This window comes from Lissotriton helveticus, chromosome 8 (assembly GCF_964261635.1).
Source record: "Lissotriton helveticus chromosome 8, aLisHel1.1, whole genome shotgun sequence".
Classification (NCBI taxonomy): domain Eukaryota; kingdom Metazoa; phylum Chordata; class Amphibia; order Caudata; family Salamandridae; genus Lissotriton; species Lissotriton helveticus.
The window spans coordinates 931,238,304-931,254,322 of record NC_136069.1 but is presented as its reverse complement, the minus strand read 5'-3'; the positions used below and the strand labels follow the sequence as shown (position 1 = coordinate 931,254,322).

General features: G+C 43.2%; 1 protein-coding gene across 4 annotated transcripts in view; it reads left to right on the top strand.

Annotated features, from left to right (window-relative positions):
- ABI3BP (ABI family member 3 binding protein) overlaps positions 1-16,019 on the top strand; it is a 2,192,437-nt gene that overhangs the window by 1,781,973 nt on the left and 394,445 nt on the right. For 3 of the 4 annotated variants that reach the window (XM_078657771.1, XM_078657774.1, XM_078657773.1), the window contains 3 exons: positions 5,304-5,378; positions 7,570-7,644; positions 8,077-8,148. In XM_078657771.1, coding sequence (XP_078513897.1) covers positions 5,304-5,378; positions 7,570-7,644; positions 8,077-8,148 — 222 coding nt within the window. The remainder of the gene's footprint in view (positions 1-5,303; positions 5,379-7,569; positions 7,645-8,076; positions 8,149-16,019) is intronic. The other variant, XM_078657775.1, reaches the window with a different exon arrangement.

Genomic DNA, 16,019 nt, shown 5'->3' with positions numbered 1-16,019 from the left:
AGCATTGTGTGCCATACCGATCCTAGAGGAGGTCTTTGCCGCATGGGGCATTCCCCTAGTGGTGAAGTCAGACAATGGGCCTCCATTCAACAGCCATGACTTTGCTGATTTTGCTCAGCACCTCAACTTCACACACCGCAAGAGCACACCATTATGGCCGCAGGCCAACGGAATGATCAAACGTTTCATGGGCACGATCAAGAAGGCCTTTCAGCAAGCAGAACTCACCGGAAAGAGCTTTCAGGCAGCACTCAATGAGGTATTGCGAGCATACCGAAATACGCCTCATTCCACCACAGGCAAATGCCCTGCCACTCGCATGCTGGGATGCCAAGTGCGCACCAGACTACCAATGATGAATCCGGCAGCGAACGAACAATATCCCAACTCTGACCATGAGGAGATCGCGGCCAGAGACAAAATAAAGAAGGAAAAAATGAAGGACTACGCCGATGAGCGACGTCATGCTACTCCCCCTCAAATCAAAGAGGGAGACTGGGTCCTGGCACGACAAGAGCAGCACCGGAAGACTGACTGCAGGTACCATGAGATTCCGCTCAAAGTGATACAACAAAAAGGAACTATGATCACTGCAGAGACCGATGGAAGAAGACTCACCAGGAACGTGACGTACTTCAAAAAGTGCGGACCCAATGTTCAAGAGCCACTGACTGAACCGAAGCTGGAGCAGAGAGACCCAGAGACACTGCCAACTCACAGTCAGTCATTGATGGAGACTGCCGATGAGAATGAGCGCGACACGCCCAACATCCAGTCACGCCCCAGACGTGTGATCACGAAACCGTCTCGCCTTATCGAAGAACCTTAAAGAGAGACCGTTTGCTATTTTGCTGTGGTGTATATTATTTTGTTTCTTTATTCACAGAGGGTGGAGATGTAATGATGTCAATGTAAAGTGCTTGGTGACCGAACTGGTCAGGCACTAGGACCGGCCCGAGTGAGGGACGAGGGCGGGCGGAAAGGGAGGAGCCCGGGGACCAAAGAGTTAGTTAGCCATTAGCCTTGGCAGAGGAAGGACCAAGAATAAAGAAGGTCTTGAATTACTACCCTGTGTCTGCGTGAGTTACTGGGCCAGACACTACACAAGCTATCCTGCCGGCTTCTATGATGTGTCCAGGCTGTTGCTCCCCAAGAGTGAGGAAAAGCTGTTTTTGCCCCAGAGGGAAACAACGGGCAGATTGTCGCAGACAGAAACATGCATTCCAAGGAGTGGCTGATACGAATTTGATTATTTTTTTTAAAGCAAAACAAACAAAAAAAACATAATCATATTCTCTCTCCTAAGTCTTCAGGATCAAGTGAGCGATCCCACTTTTTTTTTTAATTTAAATGTTAATATTTGGATAATCCTTCCCTTTTCTTCTTCAATGGCGCCTTTTATTATTTCGTCAAAATAAAAAATGCATTCCTCTAAAAGGAAACTTCGATTAGTTAAAAAAAACTTTTTATTAAGTGGAGATGGTGAACTTTCACAACTTTGGGGTCAGTCACGTCTTTTGATACCTGGTACAAAGTGGTGAAAAGTGTGGAAAATGCAACCCAAAACAGGAGACGGGCAAACTGTGTGCTTGTGGAAAAAAGATTTTTATAATGTAATTGTGTAAGCAAAGTACGTAATACATGTTCATATTCTAAAGGAATTGTGGCCTACCAAGCGAAAACGTAATCTTTCAAAGAGGTTCAACAACCACGGACCTGTTTCACCCTATGTTTGCAAATCTAATTTTTATGAGTATAAGGAATATTAAAAGTACTATGCAATGAAGTAGATAATGTATAGCCCATGAACATGGGCACTTCCCACTCGCCTTCCCTCACCAGCTCTAACTTTAGGTTTCCCCTAAAGCTTTATGAGAAATGTAGCTTTGCAACTGCACAGAACAGTGATTTTCTCATATTTCTTTAAAGTTATTTGTCATAAATTTGAGTTCTGAATTGCATATTACTAGGATTCACCGTCCTGTGATAGGCTAAACAGTTTTAAAAGCTGTTCATCCCCTATATATTAATAAAGGGAGGGTTTTGGCTTCTCGCTCCCATTCCTGGTACGCGAGGGGTTAGAGCAGTATCATTCCCCAGATCCCACCTCAACCCCAAAGACAAACAAACTCCTTTTTTCGGTATAAATACATTGGAATACCACGTGGTCATATTATATTTAAAAAGGGTCATATGTTATTAAACGCAGGGTCGGGGTGTGGGTTGGAGGGGATGAAAAAGAGTGGAAATGTCACATTTGCACTTAAAAAGAGAACTGGGCCTGACCATGAAAAGAAACAGCTTTCTGTTTCAATAAAGTGAATTCTTTTCAGTCTGCATACCGTCACCAATTGAAAGAGTGACTGTCAGTTAAAAAGGTGTGACTGGCCTCCAAAAAAACTATTTAAGTCCTCACACCACTAGCCTGAAACAACCCACAGTTCTTAAAGACAACGGTTGAAATGCATTAACATGACATTTAATTACCGTGTTTACACCATAAACAAATAGGAAATGCAATTACAATTTAATATAACTGTAAAGATCAAAGTAACAATTTAGGAACAAACATTTCTCAATACGTCTAAGATCTACACACCAAAAATTGCTCTCGTAAAGGTCACCCCTGCAGATGTAGAAGAGGGTGGGTCTGCTTTGAAAACGAGAATGAGGGTCGTGCAAACTCTACAGACTCATCAAGAGTCCCCAAAAGCAGAATTGTTGGGAGAAAAATGTTTTTACTCCACACCGGAAAACTCCTTCCTGTAAACAAGACATACACCTCTAACCAGGGAAGAGACCGGAATTGAGGCAGCCTTTTAACACCGGTGGCATAAACACTCACCAACAGCTCGAACAGAGCGTGCAGCCCGGTCATGGCAGCAAACTCACAGCTCTGGGAGGAGTGGCCTCTCCGGTCTCTGTACTCCGGCTCCCACAGCAGGGATACGGGGCTCTTCAAAGATCCCACACAGGAGTAAAATGGAGCCACCCTCACTCTGCCTGAGCCCCCAGGGAGGGGGAGGGAGCAGCCGTTCCAGAGGGTGGGGCGGGGCCCGCGCAGGGTATGTTTGGTGATCTGGGTCGCTGCTGACGGCAGTAATTCTTGAAGGAGAGCAACTTAAGGGAAACATTCTCTGTCCACAAGCAAAAAGAAACGAGCATTTGCAATGCAATAGGTCCAATTGCATTGCAAAAGGTTAAGTTTAAAACTGAGCGCGGCGCCGCTTCAAGGACACCACGCTCGTTTTTTTTGGTTTCTTTTTTAACTTTAACACTGAGCGCGGTGTCCTTGAAGCGGGCGCTGCGCTCAGTGTTAAAGTTAAAAAATATATAAAGAAACCGAGTGCAGTGTCCTTGAAACAGTACCGCTCTCAGTTTTAAAGTAAAAAAAAAAGGTGTCCCTGAAGTGGACTCCGCGCTTAACATAAATGTCAAATAAAAATAAATAAAGTGAGCGCAATGTTCCTAGCGGGTGTCGCGCTCATTAAAGTAATTTAAAAAACATACAATTTAGAGCGCATAGCGCTGCAGTCGCCATTGTCCCCATCAGTATCCATTTTCAAAATAGTGAGTGCTTACTGACTAATGAAGTAGACTGTGTAATGCTGCCAGTAAACGATCCAGTCCGGATGGGCGGTCCCAAAAGGAGACAGGGCGGTGACAAGGCGCCACTAAGAAGCCTCCTTATCAATCATAAGCCAGCATTTACCCTGGACGATGACGCCAACCAATGAATTGATGGGCGGGGCTTCCACTCCACTTCTAAAACATACCCTACTACAATATGCCCCACGAGCAGTGCATGCGTGCTGCAATGCTAGGCGAGACCTAAAAATGACACCTCGTATCATACACACTGAGACGTCCCATTTGAAAACAGAGAGTGACATTCATGTTGAGGATATGTCCTGAGACGAACGTGCCAGCCCAGCACAACCTGCGATTCAGATTACCTAACAATAATACCAGGTATGGGGTTTGGTTCTAATCCCATAGATCTATGATATATCACTGTGCTCATGTAGTGAGGATAGGCTGAGGCAGATATATATGTAAACATGGTAGGGCTTCTCATTGTATAAAGTTTACTTGTGATGCTACTCACTTTGCTGGCATGCATATTTTTGGTAGTTGCAGTGCAGTTGTTTTATAATAGAACACAATAATTTAAATAAATATGTTAAAATGATCTTGTTTCTTTGTTTTGTTTATTATGGGCTTGCATGAGTGAGAAAACGAAAGGTGATGATCTTTTTCCAGGATTCCCTGAGGGGATTAGAGTGTTGTGTTCTGGGGTGCTAACATACCTGTCACTCTGGGAAGGTTAATAGGGCAGGTAGAGCACTATGAGCTTTTTTCGATTGAGGTTCATAAGTACTGATGTGCTATAGGGACTCAGTCTCTTCATACTGACGTTCTGTGATCCCAGGCATAGTTGTGTTTACACAGAATCTCTGCAACAGCAGTTAAGTAAAGCCAGTATGAGAGGTCAGGAGGCATCTATACTCATAGACGAACACTGTATCTCTAAATGTCAATTGTAGGTGAAAGGTGTACTTGAATAGATCTGTTTCCAGGTGCTTCTTAAGGTGTAGTTACATTTTTGGTGCTCAAAGGGTGAAACTGGGTGTTATAGAGCCTGGAATCTTGTACTCCAAGTGATCTGCACTGTGTGTTAATTCAATGTCTGGTTACAGATAGTCTGCATTACGGCCTAGTGGGGTTTTCTGAAAAAATAGAACAAAAGTTGCTGCATGTTATCTATGTCTCTGTTTCACTATTCCTTATGTGTAGCAGAGGGGACTTACCATTTATGTTAGGTTCCCTCTGGGAGCCAGTGGAGAGCTTTCAGGGTACAGTTTATATGTTCATGTGGTTTCAGGTTTAAGACCACGCTGACATCCTGATTCAGCACAGACTACTAGTTACAGTGCATGGATTAATGTTTTGCAGAGACAATAATCTAGTCATTCAAGGACTAATGACTGTTACTTCCTCAACTTGGTTGGTTTAACAGATTGATAGATTCTTGTGGAGTTTTGTTCTAATAAATTAGTCACACAACATACTGTGCTATTTTCAGAAGAATTGGTCCAAGCCAAGATTTAATCTGAGGTTCCCTCTTTCTTTGTTGTGTCGCCAGAATCGGGGTTACATACATGAAGTTCTGTTTCTATATATGTTCACTTTATTCTCAACTGATGTCATGGTGAACTTTTTCATGACAATATTTCTAACTTTTGTTTCCTAGTTAGTCTTTTGATTTTCCTAGCGGTTTCATTAACATTTTGTCTTTACAGCTTCTAAAGAACAATATATAGATTCCATTGAGCCTACTTTATCAGTACCTCATCAGAAACTGGAAACAACACATGGTAATAATGATGATCTTGCTGGATGTCCATGGAATACATCTCTGCCTGAGTCATTTGCCAATCTCTTTTGCCATAATGACTTCCAACAGCTTTTTGACCTGATACGGGGGCAATGCAATACACTTTTCATCTTCTCTCATATCACAACATGCTTCTGTTGTAGAGAAAAACATTAAGCACATCCTTTCCAGAATTTCCCCTCGCTTTTGAAGGCGATCATTATATTTTCTCTCTTTGATAATGGCATGCATCCCATCCCTGAGAAGTACACTATAATTCATGATTAATATGCATCAATTTCCATGCATTAATGTCTCCCTTGTGATTTGTGATGGCGCCTAGCATTCCCATGCTTTTTGAAGTCATCATTGCTTTCTTACTGGCAGCTGTGTGGTCATTTTGTGCTCCAAATCCATAATGAACCTCACTGACTAAACTCTGAGTTCTTTTTTGCAGACCCCCAAAAAGTCCACTCCAGTTCTTCTAGGCCCAAAATATCTGTTAGAACAAGGACCTGGCCTGGTAATTACAGTGATCTGCCTGCGTCATTTGTGATTCTCTTTTGCCATAATGCCTTCCAACAGCCTCTTTACCTGCTACATGGGCAGTGCTATACACTTTTAATCTTCTATTGTATAATATCAGAAATAGATGCTGTGCTTTTGAGAATCCATAGACAACCAGTATCACATCATGCACAGCTAGTGGCAGTTACTTCAGTTCTTTTTTCCAGCTCCTGCTGACAGGACATTGGAGCATTAAGCTCGGCCACTTTTTGGGTATTCTCTTCCAAATTCACTTTCTGAATTTCACTTACAACAGCTTCACTTGACGTCTTTGGCTTTTCCCAACCTTTTTCTGTCTTTTTCTGACGGTAATTATTGCAGTTTTCACTTAAAAAATGCCATCTCTTTTTGATAAAAATCCTGACTGGTAGAAAGAAAGCCAAGACTGATCCTCAAGGAGTTTGTATACTCTGTTTGCCAGAGAGCTATGTTCCTGACTCTTGACAGATTTGTAAGACATTCTCCAGGCGCACTCTTAATTACAGAGAGAAGATTTACCTTTAGGGAGCAGAGGAGCAGCAAAAGCAGAAGGCACAGTCTTCAGGTAGGACCTCAGGCAAGGAGAGGGTCGGTCCTCTACAAGGGCTCTGTCACCAGCATTTGGCGGACTTTACAGAAGAAAAAGGACTGAAAAATGCTACCAGTCCTGGTCGACGTCGATAACTATGCCATTGAGAGGAGGAACTGTTCCAAGCCGACCCACTGGTCAACATCAAAAAAACACCTTGCAGGCTACCGTTGAGGTTTTTATTGGCGTCGATGCATCTCCGTCGATTGACATCGACACACACCACCATCGATCAACTTTGAAACATCACAGTCGATTGACCTCAAGACAAGATTCAATGTCGAGACGTCATCATCTGTCACCGCTGACAAGTAGATCGACATCGAGGGGTAGGGGAAAGTAATTTTTACTCACTCTTTTAGACCTTTCAAGGCTTTAAGAGATGCACAGAAAAAGGAGACAAATCTATACATCACCAGATTCGGATAATTCCTGTACCTATTCTTTGTCCACAACGAGCGCTTCCTCTTCCAAGGCCTTCTTCTATCCACCAGATATGGAACCAGTGCTCCCTCCTCCATTGTATTGTCATAAGCACTTGAATAGCCTCGCCCATGTGCGGGGACCTCAGAAATTATAGGGTTCCCCACCCTACAATTCAGGATAATTTACACTGTTTATGAAGTTCATAAAACATGCGTACAAGAGCCTGGAATCTAGCAACAATATATATCTCTTTCTTTCATTTATTAAGTTATCAATAGTCAAGATGAAAAAGCAAAGCTATGACATGCACAAGCATAGGAATCCCCTGGGATGGTCAGTGTTCCAATTTTAAAGGCTCATGTCATTGGCACATAAGGTAAATGTGCTTTTTCAACAATTTCACAGGCTTAAAATGTGGTACATTTTATCAAATCATTTGTTACATATTTGCTACCCTATTTTCTCTATCAAACCTTACAGCACAGTAAAGTGATAAATCAATCAAAATGGGCTGCTGGTGTCCACATACATTTTACTCTTTCATGTGATGTCGACACACTTTTATTACCTCCTTCCTGCCTGCCTACTTTGTTTCTGTCAGCTACCTCAGAGTTGTTTTTATTCCCCACAGTACCAAAATCGACCCATCGGATGCCAATAAACCTTATCAGGCTCCACATCTTTGAAGATCCTAAAATGAGTTTGGGTAACGAAGATCTCTTAACCATTTCAAAAAATACTTTTTATTGTTCTTGCTTGTGCATCCAATTGGTTTCTTTGTGCTTGCTGCTGATGTGCTGTCTTCGCGCGTGCTGCAAGCTGCCATTTTGCATCCCCTCCTCTTTACAGCCTGGCACTGCTTTGCTCTTCTTTTTAGGAATAACTCAACCTATGTCGACCCATACAAAACATCATTCACTTTGCAGTGCATCTTGTTGGCCCATCCCCCATAAGCTTGTTCATTTTCTTACATTGTCGGCTCATTAGATCTAACATGTTGCCATCCATCTTCTAAGAGGAATCCAATTTTCCACCATGTTAATGTGCATCATATAACAATTCCTTTGCTTGCTTCACACAATACTATTATTGAGAATTTACGAAACAGATATAAAAAGTATTAACTTTGATTTTTCAGTTCCAAATGAAACACAAAAGTCTTCTTCTAAACCCACCTCTCAAACAACTGAAATTTCGCATGCAAAAGCTGGTAATATTTCATTAACTTATTTATTTCTTGGTTCTTTTCTAGGTCATGGTGTGTTTATACAAAGGACAGTGTCTATATAAATTAAACATGGCACCTGGTATACAATAATATAAATATGTGACTATTACATGTCATCAATAATGCCAGTCCAAAAACACGTCATACTTTAATTGACTACTGTATGCCATAGTTGCCAACAATACCACATTATTCAGGATGTAGAAGACTTCCCCATCATCCCCTCAAACTTTGAGCCATATATTCACTTACAATGGATGTAAAGAGTTGCGGGGTGAGAATGGGATTTTGTCATGGCTAGCTCCATGGTGTCTTTGCATTGCTATTGAAGAGAAAATTCTGTGTCATTTTGGACGGTGAAGAGCTTCTGTTGTCAAGAATTTTGACTACAAATTTGTGTTATACTATAATTCTGGGACTTTGCAGTTGTTGGATAGTCTGAACCCTTAAAATAAATAAATATGATTCTGTGTATATTTTTGGCATGCATAAGCATCTCTGTGGATCAATAGATATGGATGAATGAAGACATGGGGGTTTAAGTTTGAAGAATGGTGATTACTTTTTAAACTAAAATTAGTTGAATTTGAAGAAAATAGGTGCTAGCACTGGGGAGGCTGATTGTTTGTCCAGAGATATTATATGTGTGAATGTAAATAGTAGACATTTACTGTTGAAGTAGTGTTGGTAATCCTTTTGAGTAGATGAACTCATGGTCATCAAATGGAATGAGTTTTAATGGAAGTGCATACCGTTTTGTTATGTTATGTTTTATGTTACGTTATGTTATGTAATGCTCTGGAGATTTGTAGAGCACTATCAACCGGGAGAGTATCGTAGCACTGAGCAGGTGTCTAGCCAAACTTAGGGCCTAGTGTCTAGAGGGACTACTCAAAAAGCAGGTCCTCAGACTCTTGTGGAAGATAAGAAATGAGGGGATGGCTCTTATATGTAGCAGCAGGTTGGTTCATGCATTAGGAGTGATGTGGAAAAAGGCTTGACCATCGGATCTCGTTTTCCCTACTTGTGGGATGTGTGTAAGTTGAAATCCAGATGAACAGAGCTGTCTGGAAGGTTTATGAAAGTGGATGCAATTGTTGAGGTTTGCTGGGCCAGTATTATGTAGCGCCTTGAAAGTGTAGACGAGGACTTTGAATTGTGCTTGTTTGTGTATGGGGAGCCAGTGGAGCTCCTTCAGGTGTGTTGCAATTGAAGTAAGGCATGTTCTTCTGAACTTATCTTGGAAAGACTGCATTTTGTCCCCATAATAGGGACTTGCCTCTATGATATAGTTGTAATTTAAGAGACTTTTCTCAACCTGTTGCTAATGCTATATCACCAACCAAAGAGTTTCCCAGGTCTCCTAAAATCCATCCTTGAAGTTGATGATTGAGTTAATGTGTTTTGGGCCATCTTAAATACATTTCATGTTGACCTTCAATAAAACAGAGGGATTCAAGCAAAAACACGTCTTTAATGTGCCCCTATCAGAAAGGTGGAAAACCAAGTTGTTTTGAGAACCTTTACAGTTCTTTCAATAAATTGAAAAATTTGGTTTGACGTCTTATGATAACCACACATTTATGGGTAAAGGTAATGTTTAAATTGCACACAAAACACCTAGGCCATCCCCCCTCTTACTTGACAGTCAACCTAAGCCAAAGCTGAGTGATTTTGTTATATGAAGAAAATCAAATTACAGGAGCTATATTTACATTTAAAATGTTTACAAAGCTCTATACTAAAATATCATATGCATGAACAAGTAAAGAAATTGACATTTTCAAGAATCCATTGAGAAAGGCATGCCAGAATATTGTTGTCAGATTTTTGCCTGAGATAAATATTGTATTCTAAATATCATCTACCAAAATATAACTCCAATAGAGTTAATAATAGAAAATCTACACCTAATGGACATTTAGGACATGGGATTTATGTTACACAATATTTCTATATAATATATTCTGACAGAAAACATGCGTAGTGTCATATTGGATCTCTCTACCTTGATCTAAAGGTTCCCTTTTCAGGGGATACAGCCAAGGTATCCTTCCTCTGGTATAAGGCGTTCTTTGAACAGGTGTAGAGAGCTTTTCAAAGTGCAGATGTGGACTCTGATTTGGGCCAAAGGACAATTTCTCATTTAGAAACAGTGGCAGTTGAACTCAAACTAGTTGATCACTCAAGATTTTCTGTTGATCCCAAAACCTTTGAAATCAACTCTGACCATCACTAAACCCTATAAAGCCCTCTGAAGCCTTGCAGTAAACATACATAAAGATGGACTGTAAATTGGGGTTCCTTACTCCTCATTTATCCAAGTATTAATCATATAAACACACATTTATCACTCAGTGGGAGTTAGGAGGCATAGTCATGACAGACTATAGATTAACACAAGAGCCAGTAGGCCATTGCCCCTCTGAGTGCAGTAAAAAGGCCAACATCTTACAACAAGAGCATCTGCCACAACAGTTAGTCATTTGATGGCTTCTCATATATGTATAGTGATCCCCTTGATCAAAAGAGTACACCTTTGTGCATACCCCTACCATCCTTCAGAGTCTAGCACTATGCTGGGGAGTAACATAAAAAAGAACTGTCTGGGGTATCTGTTAGAGACCTGTGTACAGATAAATATACAGGACTGGTCAGAATAAGAAAAGAAGAAAACTTTGAGACATGGTTACAGCACCAGGGATGTTTAGTCATGCACCATATGAGCTAAGATTATAAATGGAGGATTTTGAGGATGTTTGTTGATGTTCTTTTACGCAGGGTGGGAAGGAATCACATATACAGCGTGATTTATTTTAAATAATTATGTTCTGTTGGTAAAACTCACGTTTAGAAAGAGGCACTGTATGGAACCATTGTTAAACTTGTCTCTTCAATTCTCATATTGTTATTATTTGGAGAGAGATGGATAGATGAGGATTGGTTCACTGCAATGTTGTTTATAGAATGGAAATAGATGCCAAACAAAACTGGGTTCTGAAGAGAGAGCTGAAAGTCTTTCTTTGCCTTGTGGAAATTATATTTCTTGCCTAATATACACAGATATCAGAATATTCAGGGTAAAATAAATGTTTTTGATTCTATTGATACATTTGGTTTCCGAAAAATGGTACTACCCGCTCACACCTAATTATCCTCACTCATTTAAACAGTGGCATTACCTTCTGACTAACTTGAGTTGGAATCTCTAGTGCCTTCTCATTGTAGTTGTGTGTAAAATTATAATTATGGAGGTCTCATGCATAGGTATAAAGTTCCACAAATAGCTTTACCAATCCATTGAGACTTTGATAATAACAAATCAACAGTCTGTCATCTTCTATACATATTAAGTTATTTGCAGTTTGTTTGCACTAGTGCCAACATGTCATCCTGTGAAGTGTTCGGAGTGATTTGCTTTGTGTAGAGTGAAATGTGTTTTTGAGTATATCTGGGCAAAAATATGGTGCCTTTACATGGTTAGTACAAATATAAAAAATAGATAGTATATTATGTGTGTGGATTTGGATACAGGGTGAATTATGATTATATTGATGAGATGGACATAGTGTGCAGTGCAGATAGTGAGTAGTAAACTAGTAGTTTGAGTTAATGGCTTTATATTATTAGTCATAGGCAGTGTTGTAAGTTCCCTTTAGGGCCCACTTAGTTCTTCCCTATTATAGCCTTACTGCAAGTTGTAGGCAACTTTGCTTTGCACAAGTTACACTCAGCACATTTATTTTTGTGCCACAATATTATTTTAGCAAAACACTGCACATGTTTTTGTTCTTGGTTCTTCTCTCTGGGACTCTGTCTGAACATCTCGTACAACGTCAAGCAACACAGTGCCCTGTCTTTCTGTGCTTGGTTAGCAATGCAGCTTGGCATTTAGACACAACATAAAGTCATATCTGCAGTTTTCAAAAATCACACCTCGTATCATATACATGGAGACGTGCCATTTGAAAACAGAGAGGGGCTTTAATGCAGAGGATAAGTCCTAAAACGAACATGCCAGCCTTGCTCAACCTGAGATTCAGATTACCTAACAATATTACCAGGTATGTGTTTCGGCTCTAATCCCATAGATGTATGATATATCATTGATCCTACTTAGGGAAGATAGGCTGAGGCAGATATATGTACTAAACATAGTGAGGCTTCTCATTGTATATAGTTTACTTGTGATGATACTCACTTTGCTGAAATGCATATGTTTTCTAGTTGCAGCGCAGTTGTTTTACAATAAAGCACGATAATTTCATCAAATATGGTAACCCCTTTGGTGCTCATGGCGGAATGGTTCAGTCATGAGCACCAGTGCTCCTGTGTTCATGACGGAACCATTCCATCATGAGGACAGGGGCACAAAATCCCTCTGCTGTAAACAGCAGAGGGATTTCCATTTTTTGGGGGGACCTCGGGAGGTGAAGAAGAGCTTCCCCAACCAACTGAGGCCCTACCCTGGTTTTCAATGTAATGATGATCACCCGCATGGTTTCAGTGCTTGTTGGTCTATCTCAGCCCCCCAAGCACCGAAACACTTGTGAGAGGTATCGTTGGAAAGGGGGGAATCTCCCCTTTCCAATGGTACCCTTCCCTAGTGGATCCCTGCTTGGGGATCACCCCAGGAGGGTGATCCCCAAGCAGGGATCCATCCACTTACACCAGGAAGGGGGGAGCGGCCCCTTGTGATCCACTCCTCGCTCCTGCCTCGAGTGGTCGCTCCCCTGCCTGCTTGCTGCTGAAAGGCGGTATTGTACTGCAAAGCTGATCTTGTCGAAGTGTTACTCATTTATTTAATTAATTTAACAGCGCCAGAACTTAACCGCGTTTCAGTGTTGTTTTCCTATCTATTTTCATAGCGCAAGGATTCTATAGCGTTTGAGCATTTATTTATTAATTTAAACAGCGCCAGGACTCATTAGCATTTTCCACCGCCTGGTCACTGCTTTACTGGATGCTTGCTTGCTTGCTCCAATATTTACCTGTGCATTGTGTAATTGACATCGTGTGTTATCCCCCGGCGCCCTGCTCTGCCCTCCCCTCCATTTTGATTCTGTTGCTGTTGTTGTTGTTCCCTTGAGCCCGCCACGCCTCCCAGCTGAGCCGCCCTCCCACTAGCAATATAGAGCGCCCTCTGACCTCTCTGCGACGTGATCCACTCCTCGCTCCTGCCTCGAGTGGTCGCTCCCCTGCCTGCTTGCTGCTGAAAGGCGGTATTGTACTGCAAAGCTGATCTTGTCGAAGTGTTACTCATTTATTTAATTAATTTAACAGCGCCAGAACTTAACCGCGTTTCAGTGTTGTTTTCCTATCTATTTTCATAGCGCAAGGATTCTATAGCGTTTGAGCATTTATTTATTAATTTAAACAGCGCCAGGACTCATTAGCATTTTCCACCGCCTGGTCACTGCTTTACCGGATGCTTGCTTGCTTGCTCCAATATTTACCTGTGCATTGTGTAATTGACATCGTGTGTTATCCCCCGGCGCCCTGCTCTGCCCTCCCCTCCATTTTGATTCTGTTGCTGTTGTTGTTGTTCCCTTGAGCCCGCCACGCCTCCCAGCTGAGCCGCCCTCCCACTAGCAATATAGAGCGCCCTCTGACCTCTCTGCGACGTGATCCACTCCTCGCTCCTGCCTCGAGTGGTCGCTCCCCTGCCTGATTGCTGCTGAAAGGCGGTATTGTACTGCAAAGCTGATCTTGTCGAAGTGTTACTCATTTATTTAATTAATTTAACAGCGCCAGAACTTAACCGCGTTTCAGTGTTGTTTTCCTATCTATTTTCATAGCGCAAGGATTCTATAGCGTTTGAGCATTTATTTATTAATTTAAACAGCGCCAGGACTCATTAGCATTTTCCACCGCCTGGTCACTGCTTTACCGGATGCTTGCTTGCTTGCTCCAATATTTACCTGTGCATTGTGTAATTGACATCGTGTGTTATCCCCCGGCGCCCTGCTCTGCCCTCCCCTCCATTTTGATTCTGTTGCTGTTGTTGTTGTTCCCTTGAGCCCGCCACGCCTCCCAGCTGAGCCGCCCTCGCCCCTCCCCCCTCCACTATCCATATATGATAGGAGTTCCCGCGCGCAGCGTCCACGCGCAGCGACCGCGCCCAATCCGCGCCGAAGGTGCGCCAAAGGTAAGCCCGTCTACGCCCGTCCGCGCCTGGACCGCGCCCAGCGCCAGACCCCCTGGCCCCCGTCCCTCCCAGCCCCCCCGCATTACCTACGATGCCGCCCCCCTCCTAGCCCTTAATCCCGGTCGCGCTCCCAACTGCGTCCAAGCCGCCCCTGGACAAACTCATGGCCCTTTCTCCTGCTTCTCCTGCAAATTTAGCGGCACCGACAACATCTCCGCTACGACCACACCACAGATTCCCGACCCCAACCACCTACAATGCATCCTTCTCAACACCCGATCGGTCCACAGGCACGCCATTGACCTATGGAATCTACTAGACACCATTTCTCCGGACATCGCCTTCCTCACGGAAACATGGATGAATGCTTCCTCCGCACCAGACATCACCATTGCCATCCCTGAAGACTATAAGATCACTCGCAAAGACCGTACCAGCCACACAGGAGGAGGAATCGCGATCGTCCATAAGAAATCAATCCGCATATCAACCAGTTCTGACGCCAACCTCGCCAACTCCGAACACCTTCACTTCCAGATCCACATCGACCCCAAAACCACACTCAGAGGCACCCTCCTCTACAGACCACCAGGACCCCGCGCAAAATTCAGTGAAGACATCACGGACTTCATCACCCCACACGCGCTCCCCTCCAAAGACTACATCCTTCTGGGAGACCTCAACTTTCACCTCGAAAAGTTCAACGACCGCAACACCGCCACCCTCGTGGACAACCTCGCCAACCTCGGACTTAAACAACTAGTCACCTCCCCCACCCACATCGCAGGTCACACACTCGACCCCATCTTCACATCCAGCAACCATGTCTCCTTCAGCCACACCACGGACCTCCTCTGGACTGACCACAGCTGCGTTCACTTCACCTACAACAAACCAAAACCCAGCATCCACCTCCAACCTACCCTGCAAAGAAACTGGAACAAAATCACCACGGACCAAATCTCCGCATCACTCCTTCAAAACACCCCAGCCCTCTCTTCTAACGCTAATGAAGCCGCCGCCAACCTCACCCTATGGTTATCCAACACCGCTGACACCTTAGCACCACTGAAAAAACGTCAAAACAAACCTGGCAGCAAGAAGGCCTCATGGTTCAACGATGATCTCAAGAAGTCCAAGAAACTCTGCCGCTCCCTTGAAAAGGCCTGGAAAAAAGACCCTACCACCAGCACCAAGGACGCCTTCAAAAACGCCACCCGCACTCACCACCAACTAATCCGAAAAGCCAAGAAAACAGCATTCAAGGATCGACTTGACAACAACGCCCACAACAGCAAGGAACTTTTCAACATCGTCAAGGAATTTTCCAATCCCTCGGCCAACTCCAACGACATCACCCCCTCTCAAACCCTCTGCGACTCCCTAGCCTCATTTTTCCACAACAAGATTGCAGACATCCACAACAGCTTTGTCAACCAACCCGGAAACCAACCCACCCTAACATCTGCTGATCATCTCCCCCCCGTGAACACCCTTAACGACTGGAACCCAATCTCCACTGAGGACACCATCCGCCTGATGAATTCCATCCACTCAGGATCCCCCACTGACCCATGTCCTCACCACATCTTCAACAAAGCAGACTCCGTCATAGCACCGCACCTCCGAGACGTCATCAACTGCTCCTTCAACTCCGCCACCTTCCCGGAAGACTGGAAACACGCTGAACTCACCGCCCTTCTGA